The sequence below is a fragment of the Phoxinus phoxinus genome (genome assembly GCF_949152265.1).
Source record: "Phoxinus phoxinus genome assembly, chromosome: 24".
NCBI lineage: Eukaryota > Metazoa > Chordata > Actinopteri > Cypriniformes > Leuciscidae > Phoxinus > Phoxinus phoxinus.
In genome coordinates this window covers 1004729-1014989 of record NC_136899.1, presented here as the reverse complement: position 1 = coordinate 1014989, position 10261 = coordinate 1004729, and the positions used below count along the sequence as shown (strand labels likewise).

The 10261-nt window shown below is 38.6% G+C and overlaps 1 protein-coding gene across 1 annotated transcript; it reads left to right on the top strand.

The window, feature by feature from the left end:
• The first annotated feature begins 985 nt into the window (after window positions 1-985).
• On the top strand, window positions 986-6427 carry aoc1 (amine oxidase copper containing 1). Its single transcript, XM_079601976.1, has 5 exons — window positions 986-1218; window positions 2314-3858; window positions 4011-4299; window positions 4398-4530; window positions 5961-6427. Exons 2-5 carry the CDS (start codon window positions 2322-2324, stop codon window positions 6228-6230), a joined length of 2229 nt encoding a protein of 742 aa, XP_079458102.1. The 5' UTR covers window positions 986-1218; window positions 2314-2321; the 3' UTR covers window positions 6231-6427.
• Window positions 6428-10261: the final 3834 nt, after the last annotated feature.

Here is a 10261-nt window from a genome sequence, read left to right as displayed (position 1 = left end):
CTATAATGTTTGAGTATAAAGTCCTAATGTCATTGCAACTTACATGCCCCACTGCATGCTTTTCCACTTTGTTTAACCTGCGTGAATGAATAACAGATCCAAGTTAAAAGGGTATCAGAACAGGTAACATTATTTTTTACATAATTCAATATTTTCCACTAAAATAAATATTTCAGATATGTCTGTAGCCTACATTTTCAGTAAGTATGTGACGATCAGAATGAGACGTGTTTATTTCGCGGCCCATTTCACAGTGTTTATATTTTATAACAATTACACCATTTTCCTTTACATTTTTCAAGATTGTCGAAGTAAATAACTTACCTTCATTCCACAACACAAAACAAGAGCGCAAAAATCCATTAAAAAAATTGCCCACGGTGGAAGTGCTCGTGTCCTCTGCATGCGCCGGCTTGCTATCCTCTATAGCGCATGCGCAAATAAACCACCTTTTCGCTGAACAAAAAAGCAATGCATAACAGAAAGTAATAAAAACTCAATAAAAATGGGTAATGTCAACAGAGTAGAAACAATTAAGTAATATAATCTTGTTTTAACTAGCCTAAGTTAAAAGTGCATTATCTTTTACAGTGTACATTCTGCCATGCTATAATTAAGTGTCTTTTAGTGGCAAGAGGCTAATTATTCTTGCATCCTTACCTAAGACAAATCTCAATTCAAAATTCAAGCTACAATTTAAGTCTATAATTAAACCGAGACTGATCTCTTTACACCAGATTTTCTTTACATTGGAGTAATTAGCCCACTATTTACAGAAGTACCAACTCTCGATCGGTCCCTCCACTACCCTGGTTTGCATTTGTATAGCTCATATATAGTCATTTACATATGAAAACTTCATCTAGGCCAAGGGGATGGGAAGCATTTCGGTGTCAACTGCAAAGCCAATTCCAAGTCCATTATCGGCAGTTCCTGACCATTAAACCTCCACGGCAATTCAAACAGTGCCGTTAACTGATGAAAATCACACTTATCATGCAGTGTCATCTCTTGCTTTTGTTCTTCTGAAGTTTTATGACCTTCTGCTGGCCAATCACCTTCCTATCAAGAGCAGTGGGTGGCTGATAAAAGCAGAAACATCAGAGCAGTGCGATTCAGAAAATACTGCACCCACTGGCTGATCGAAACAACACATTGCAGCTGTAGCAGCTTTCAGGGAATCTATCAAGCTTGCAAACTTGGAAACAGTGACTGAAGGTAAGCTCATTCATTGATTTTTAATATGTGCTGTTATCATTTGTCGCTCCTTTTTATTCTAATTACAAGGTGAGTCACTGGACCTTCATGCAATGGAGGGTTACATAATAGTGCAATTAGACCGACACTGCAGGAGAAAATGTCAGAAACAGATTGTGACTAGATGGAACCAAAGAAGAAAACAAAGAGAACGAAATGACTAAATAGAAGACTATGAAAAATGTTATAGCTATTGGGTGGCAGAAAAACGTCAGCTTAAAAACAGCCCATTTCAGTTGGAGGACGACTGTGGGGTAGTTAAATACAGCATAATGGTTCATGTGTTTTTCATCTTAGTCCGAGGAAGAGAGAGGTGTTGGCTCACGCCACCCTTGTATCTTTATTACTATAATTTGGTACAGATTCTCTGTACAAAGTACGCACCGCTTCAAAAAGGGATGCGCTCTACAAATCTTAAGCTCGGCTTAAAAGCACGGCTAAAATTAGATTGAAATGTTTAAAAAATACATACTTATGTATATGTATACTTGAATATAGATAGATATTACAGACAGACAGACAGACAGACAGACACTGACAGACAGACAGACAGATAGATAGATAGATAGATAGATAGATAGATAGATAGATAGATAGATAGATAGATAGATAGATAGATAGATAGATAGATAGATAGATAGATAGATAGATAGATAGTTGGATTTTGAAGAGTCTTGGCCCATTTGAACAGACAATGCAAGTCTATGGGTTATTTGGGAATTTTGATCGTCCATTTTAGGAAAACTGTAAGTCATATCAGTTAGAAAAGATATAGCATATCAAGTCAGAAGGTGTGCAGAGTTTTAGTGGTCATAGTTTTAAAGCTTAGAGTTGGATTTTTTTTTGTTTCCAGAATTAATTTTATGCTGATCTAGGCTGTTTAGTGCTGGTTTGGTGTTTGTGTAACTGGTAGACAAGCAGTAGCTGATGAACTAGCATGGCTGGTGTAGCTGTTTAAGGTTGATGGGGACACTACCACACTTATTATAAACAAAGATTTCACCTGAACACTAAAAAGATATGAGATGTTCTAAAAGTTGCTTGTTCACGTTGCAGGGGACAAGATGTGGTTCTCCTGGATTTTGCTCCTGGCTTCTCTAGCAGCATCCTCCACTTCGTCAAGAACACGGGAATGGGCTCAACACGGAGCTTTGATGTTTGCCGATCTCACTCCCCGAGAGATGAACGCCGTGAGAGACTACCTCTACTCCTGCAGCGAGCTGGGCCTCACCTCGGCGCGAGACAAGTCCCTCAAGAAGAACAGCATTTTCCTTATGGAGCTGCATGTTCCCCGCAAACACGAGGCGCTCCGTGCGCTGGACCGAGGACAGGCAAAACCTTCCCGGCAGGCACGTGTTGTGGTCCAGTTTGGGAACCAAATGGAGCCGAACGTAACAGAGTTTATTGTTGGCCCCCTGCCGTTCCCAAAGTCATACCATTTGAAGACGTTCAAGGGTGAGCGCCTCATCCGCTTCGAGTCGAGGCCGATCTCCGCTGTGGAGTACGAGCACCTGAATGGGGTTTTGGAGAAAGTAGCAGCTAAAGCAAATAAGATTCTGCAGGAGAGCACCGGGTTTACTTTCGGCAACTGCACCGATCGCTGCTTGACCTTCTCGGACATCGCTCCTCGAGGTTTAGGGCCAGGAGAGAGGCGTACGTGGATCATGCTGCAGAAGTTTGTGGAGGGCTACTTCATCCACCCCGTGGGCTTCGAGGTCCTCGTTAACCACAAAGACCTGGATCACAATAAGTGGACTGTGGACAAGGTGTGGTATAATGGACAGTATTTCGATAGCGTGGAGGAACTTGTGGAGAAGTACGAGAAAGGGACGATCTCTAAATTAAAGCTGCCGGAGCATGACGAAGAGGATCTTTTCTCTACTTACATTCCCCGTGGACACATGAACACACGGACGAACATCCATGGAGCAAAGCTTGTCGAACCCCAAGGCCGCAGATTCCAGGTGGATCAGAACTTTGTGGAATATGCTGGATGGTCTTTCGCCTATCGGGTTCGCTCTTCGGCTGGGTTGCAGATCTTTGACCTTCGCTTCAACGGGGAGAGAATTGCTTATGAAATCAGCCTGCAGGAAGCCATCGCTTTCTATTCTGGAGATACTCCAGCCGCCATGCAGACCAAATACATTGACGCCGGGTGGGCGATGGGCACCTCGGATTATGAATTGGCACCTGGGATCGACTGTCCAGAAATTGCTCATTTTGTAGACCTTTACCATTACTATGATACGGACAAACCTGTGCGTTACAGAAACGCTCTCTGCATCTTTGAAATGACGACTGCAATTCCTCTGAGAAGACACTACAATAGCAACTTCAAAGGAGGTTTTAATTTCTATGGAGGCTTGGAAAACCACGTTCTGGTGATCAGAACCACATCGACCGTGTACAACTACGACTACATCTGGGACTTTGTCTTCTACCAGAATGGTGTAATGGAGTCTAGAGTGAGTGCGACTGGGTATATCCATGCAACGTTCTTCACAGAAAACGGATTGAACTATGGAACCAGGGTTTACAACTATGTACTTGGGAACCTGCACACCCATCTAATTAATTACAAAGTGGACCTTGACATTGCAGGTGAGTTGTTATCGGTGTGCAATCTGAACTCTATTTCTCAATCTGATCTATTTTGTGATTTCTGTGCAATTTACAACACAATAGATGGTAAATTGGAGCCGATTGCATAATGTGTTTCACTTAATAAAGACCTGCTCTGTCTCTTTTAACAGGGAGGGACAACAGCTTTGAATCCATTGATCTGAAATATGTTAACTTTACCAACCCCTGGAGCCCAGAACACACCGTCGTGCAATCGAAGCTGCACAGGACGCAGCATGAAACTGAACGTAGTGCTGCCTTCCGCTTTGGCAAGAAGTTTCCCAAATACCTGCACTTCTACAATCCCAATCAAAACAACAAGTGGGGGCATAAGAAGGGCTATCGAATCCAGTACAACTCACATGGTAACAGTGTTTTGCCCCGGGGCTGGAGGGAAGAAAATGGTATTACTTGGGCAAGGTAGGCTCTCGCAATTAATGCAAAAGTTATTAAACATTTGTCTATTTGCATTCTGTGGTGACTAGTTAAGCAAATCTTCATGATTTTGTTGATTGCAGATACCCACTGGCTGTAACCAGACACAAGGACAGCGAGGTCACCAGCACTAGCATCTACACCCAGAATGAGCCCTGGGAGCCTGTTGTTTCCTTTGAGGAATACATTCGCAACAATGAAAACATTGTTAACCAGGTACACAGATTGAGACTTATAGAATTTCTTGACCTCCAGTTGCAAACAGGTCCTCACGTGCACTAAAAGTAAACACAATACAACATAGTCAGCATTTACACGATAAACTAGTACCAACTATAAAAAAATATTTGAATGGCATCAATTTAAACAGTAACTATTCACAATCTGATATGCCAAACTGCCAGATTATCAGATATTTAATCAGATGAATCACATGGCAGTAGGAAAGGGAAGTGATTTCATCAGAACTGCAAAAAACAAACATAAGTATTCTACTGAGTTCAGTGACATATATAAACAACAAACAGATCACTGATAACAGTGTTATTTTAGTATCAATATACTATCATTTTTTATAAGGTTTTATTGATATATTTGCCATTTTAATTTGCAAATTTTGTTGTCAACAAAAATTGTCGTCAATTTGTTGGATTTTTTTTTTTTTATATGTCTACAGTTTTTTTCAGTTTGACTTATTGTAGTACTTCAACTTTAATGAAACGAAAATTTTAAAATGTTACCTTGGCAACTAACTTAATATAAGTTAAAGGGGTCATGGCATGTATTTTTTATTTGATCACTTATAATATTAATAAAGTTTTTTTTGCAGAAGTTTCTTTCTAAACTGTATTACACTTTGCCTCGCTGACAAAACAATCGGCTCCGAACAAACACATAATCCTCAGACGTGATCCAGGGCGCCATTAAAATAAACCATCCACTTGTTCCCGACGCTGGGATCCTTCTGAAATCTTTACAGAGACGCAAACCAGCTGTGTTTAAACCGGACGATCAAAGCGAACGTTCTTTCTCTACTCCATTTGTCCTGTTCTCAGCAGATGTCAGAAACTGAACACATCTGTATACCGTATCAGTGTAGACAGCATCAGTGATTATAATGGATATTTGCTTTTGTCCCGAAGCTTATTATGTTGTTCTGGATGTGCCAGTGTAGGCAAATATCAGAACAACATAATACCAGTGGGCGTGGCCTATGGTGCGATGATGTATAACTATTCATCAATGTCTTGCTTTGGAGGTGGGCATATGCAAATGTATTTGCCCATGTGACGTCACAGATCCTGCGATATCAAAATGAGCAACTTTTGGAGCTTTATTAAATAAATGCTTTGTTTATAATGAGAAAGTTTTAAGCTATGAAACTTCCAGCATGTTAAAATAGTACAAAGACCTCTTATATATCATAGAATCAAGGCAATATTCTCCTACCATGAACCCTTTAAGGTTTTATATCTGATTTTATACAGATTAACGAAAATGTATTTTAATAGTTTTAGTTTAAGATAATAATCCTGATTGGTAATAGGTAAATTACTAAGATAATTTAAATAAAGATATATATCTTGTATATAAAGATATACAAGAATCTAAAAATGCACAATTGACAATTGCATATTTCTCTGCAGGATTTGGTTGCCTGGGTGACGGTGGGATTCCTACACATTCCTCATTCTGAAGACATTCCCAACACAGCCACTCCAGGAAACTCGGTGGGATTCTTCCTACGTCCCTTCAACTTTTTTGACGAGGACCCCTCGCTAGCGTCCCGCAGCACGGTCATCGTGCGGCCGGATGAGAAGGGCCAGCCCAAGGTTCAGAGATGGACTCCAGAGGTCGTAGGTCACTGTGTCTCAGACAAGCCTTTCTTCTACAACGGGACATACGCTGGTGTCTAGACCGAGGCCGAACTCGTTTCATGTTGTGTTGGTGTTTTTGTGCTGTGTGTAAAATTTAGAAAAAGCAGAGTTTATTAATTTAAAAGCTAATAGTGTCAAATATTTACAACCATCTGAACAAATGGACCTAAAATTCTATAAATGTAAAGCTTATGAAAAACTGTATCTTCGTCTGACATTAAATATTTTCACAATTCAGAACGGTTTGTGTCTTTTTCTGAATATGAACCTCTTTGTCACATTTCAATTCATAATACTTGCTCAGGTCTCCCTGGAAGAAGAGATAGTGATATGTTAATGGGATTTAGATAATTAAATAAAGGATAAATAATAAAAATCTAAAAAATCAAAAGAAAAATATATATTTTGTATAAGTGTCATATTGATATTTATAAATATTAGTTTAATTGCAGATGAATTGCAAGGCATCAGTTATAATTATTTCTAAATTTTTAGTTTTTAATTTTTAATGTTTGTAGTAATGGTGATGATAATAAACAGATTTTCTGCGTTTCAAGGTTCAATAATGTTTCATAACACTTCACCAGCTTTCGTTTGATACACATGCTGAAGTGTTTTTGAATATGAATGTGTAATCATTTCATGTACTGAGGATACTGTGTGTTTATACTGGTTGTCATGGTAACCGCATTGTGAGATGAAGTGAGTACCCTTGAAATCCGTAAGTGAGAGGGGATGTATCCATGGACGGGGCTTATTAGCCGAGAACATCCAGGATTCAGGATGTTGTATCCGCAATCGCATGGATCCAGCTGTCCTATATGGGCCGAGCATGAGCGGGAAACAGCTTCTTACGCAAACAGCCTCTCTGCAAACAGACCATAATTCACCTGCAGGGTCACCCATGGAAACCTACAAGAGACAGCAGGGGGGAAAGAGCTTCATTTGATATACATGATCAAAATCTTACAATAATCAGACTGATTATAATTCATTGTTAAATATAAAATAGTGAATAAAAAATATATAATTCTATATATAAAATACAAAAAATGTGTGTATTTGCAACTATACATTGTTAAACTATGAACTATACAGAACCACAAATACATAACCAACACCAAATTGTAGGCTATACATATAAAGATTTTCACAAGAAAATTGTATTACCTAAGCGTACATTATCTTAGCAAATGCGAGTTATAAAGTCAGAACTGTGAGATATTATAAACTATTGTTTTCTTTCTCTGAAATAAAATTGATTGAACAGAAAAATTCTGAAGAAAAAAGTAATAATTGAGAGATGTAAACTCGAATATAATTCCAAATCTTTTTTTAAAAAATTCTGATGCGAGACTTTTAGTTTGAAAGCCGTGCGTGAATGCGGTTTATCATGTAAAGTTCGCTGAGAAAAACGCTTTGATATCATGCTGTCAGATGTGATGTGCTCGGGCAATATGTCAGTGTCATTGTTGTCATTATTCTAACGTTATTTAGCTTGTTTCGAAATAAAAAGTCTCTCACCTCAGAAAAAACGAACTGTCCTGTCAGACGTCACTCTTCAATTGCGCGCGCAAATGTGGAGGCGCGCGCTGCTATATCGCGTCACTATATGAGCAAATTAAATTATGAGCATTTTCGGTGTCAATTAGTAAGTCATGAAATTGCCACAAAGTACCAATAAATTATCTAACTGGTGGTAGGCTACATTGTGTGTTACCTGGGAAGGATTTGCATGCAAGTATGATTTTCAATCTATTCTTTAGTAGGCTATCTGCATCCAAAGGCTACCCAAAATACCACTTTTCATTTTATTTTGTGCTATTTTCTATATTTTTTAGGACTGTGGTGGCTCATATCAACTTAATAACTTTATTTCGTATTATGAAAAACTAGTTTGGGAAACCTATTTAATAGCCTTAAATTATACTGTTTATTCATCAGTGTTAGTGATATTCTTACAATTTATGTATGTTAATTGAAGTGTGTGTGTGTGTGTGTGTGTGTGTGTGTGTGTGTGTGTGTGTGTGTGTGTGTGTGTGTGTGTGTGTCAAATAAATTTGGGTCAAGGCTTAATGACCATGTGAAAATGTGGGTCCCACTGCCAAACCAGTTGAGAAACCACTGGTTTACATCAATATTAGTCTGATTTTTCATCAGGGGAAGCATGTGTGATCGCTGGTGACCAATAATACATTCTTTTCTATATAACTGTTTGTTCAGATTTTACAGTGTATGTTAAAGAGGTCTGTATGGAACAGGACAGAGATTGAGCGGTAAAAGCGCCTTATAGAGGGATTCCATTCTTTAAATTCACCATGGCAACAACTCACACGTCACATTTCTGACACGGAAAAACAAGTTTCTCTCTCTCTCTCTCTCTCTCTCTCTCTCTCCTCCCTCTCTCTCTCTCTCTCTCTCTCTCTCTCCTCCCTCTCTCTCTCTCTCTCCTCTCTATCTCTCTTCTCTCTCTCTCTCTCTCTCTCTCTCTCTCTCTCTCTCTCTCTCACACACTACACTACACACACAAAACAGGTATTTGTTTTTACTTGTGTATATAATTTTATGTGTATGTATATGTTCCCCCAATAACTATTTATCCAGTAATAATTTTTGTTTAGTTTTTTTACTTTTGTTTTGTTGCTAAATTTCTGTAAGAATTTTTTTTGTGTTTTTTTTTGTAAAAACTCTTGTTTGATTACTGCAGAAATTCTACTTTTGAGTTTTACAGAAGACTGAGTCTGAGAAAATGACAATAAAAATAGAAACACAAAGAATGAGGTTTTATATAAAGCCCATCAGTGTGTTGCTGGTGATATGAAAGAGTAATTCAAATGGTGCTTGTGTGTATGGTTTTGTTGCAAGAATTTAATTTTTAGAAAGGAGTGTTAAGTTTTGATAGATGTGAGTTGTTAATCTCCAAGTGCTATGTCTGATTGGCTTGTGTGTAGAGTTTTGACAGAATGAGCCACATTAGCAATAAGAGTACGGCCACCCTGCACTTCCAGCTGGCACCCAGAAGATGGCAGCAAAACCCACAGTAACTAAACTGGGGTGAATTTCCCAAAAGCATCGTTAGCCAACTATGGTCGCAAGTTCCATTGAACTCTATTGGAAACGACAGAACTTGTGACCATAGTTGGCTTTGGGAAACGCACCCCTGGGCGGTATAAAATTTGATCGGGGTAAAATTATATGGAGCTTATGATATGACAAAATGATTTGAATTTGAATTGTGTAAATTTGAATAATTGACAAGTTTAATCTAACAAAATTGAATATTATGTGGAATTTTAAATAGTTCTGAATTTGATTTCTTTAAAAGAATATTGAACATTTGAAATTTGTTCGAACTGAGAATTTTGGCTGCACTGCAGTAGTTTTCTGCTGCAAATGTGGTGGTGGTTCAAGAGAATCCGTGTATCATTCGTTCAGTCGTTTTTGGATTTCATATTAAGAGTAGAAAAATTAGAAAACAGGGCTTTGGGTGCTCGAGTGGTCCGTGTAACGCTTCGCAATTCAGTTTTCAGACCATTCTTCTAGGTAAACTAGATTTCTAAAATGAGGGAGGGGCCACAAAACTGTGATGTTGTGCAATACTCAGTTCCAGTAAGAAACTCACTGAGTAGAGTATACTGGAACTGGATATTACACAACAGTTTGCAGAAGTGCAGTTTATTTACATAAGCATGGACTAAACACACCAAAAAAAGACTTGGCTTGACATCGCTTAGCGTTGTATAAAACACAGGACATAACCTGACCAACAGTGGCACATGGACAATACTTGACAAGGGAACATGGCAAACATGAGGGCTTAAATACACACAAGGACTAATCACATACACACAATCAAGACAATTAACCAATCAGAACACGACATGAACAGACACAGAACACATGAACGGGGAGCACATGGCAGGATCACATGACAAAACCAGAAACATTAATACAAAAACCCCATGACAATAACAATCATACACTCAAATCCATAATAAACACCAATAGCACAATTAAAACCTACAGGTACACGCAAGAAAATGTGAGTTGTGTGGTTGGTGTGTGACCAA

Bases quoted from the DNA above. Each gene is read 5' to 3' on its own strand.
- aoc1 (XM_079601976.1), top strand. From the start codon at position 2,322: ATGTGGTTCTCCTGGATTTTGCTCCTGGCTTCTCTAGCAGCATCCTCC. The intron at 3,859-4,010 runs GTGAGTTGTTAT...CTCTTTTAACAG, and splicing joins AGTGGACCTTGACATTGCAG to GGAGGGACAACAGCTTTGAA. The intron at 4,531-5,960 runs GTACACAGATTG...ATTTCTCTGCAG, and splicing joins ATGAAAACATTGTTAACCAG to GATTTGGTTGCCTGGGTGAC.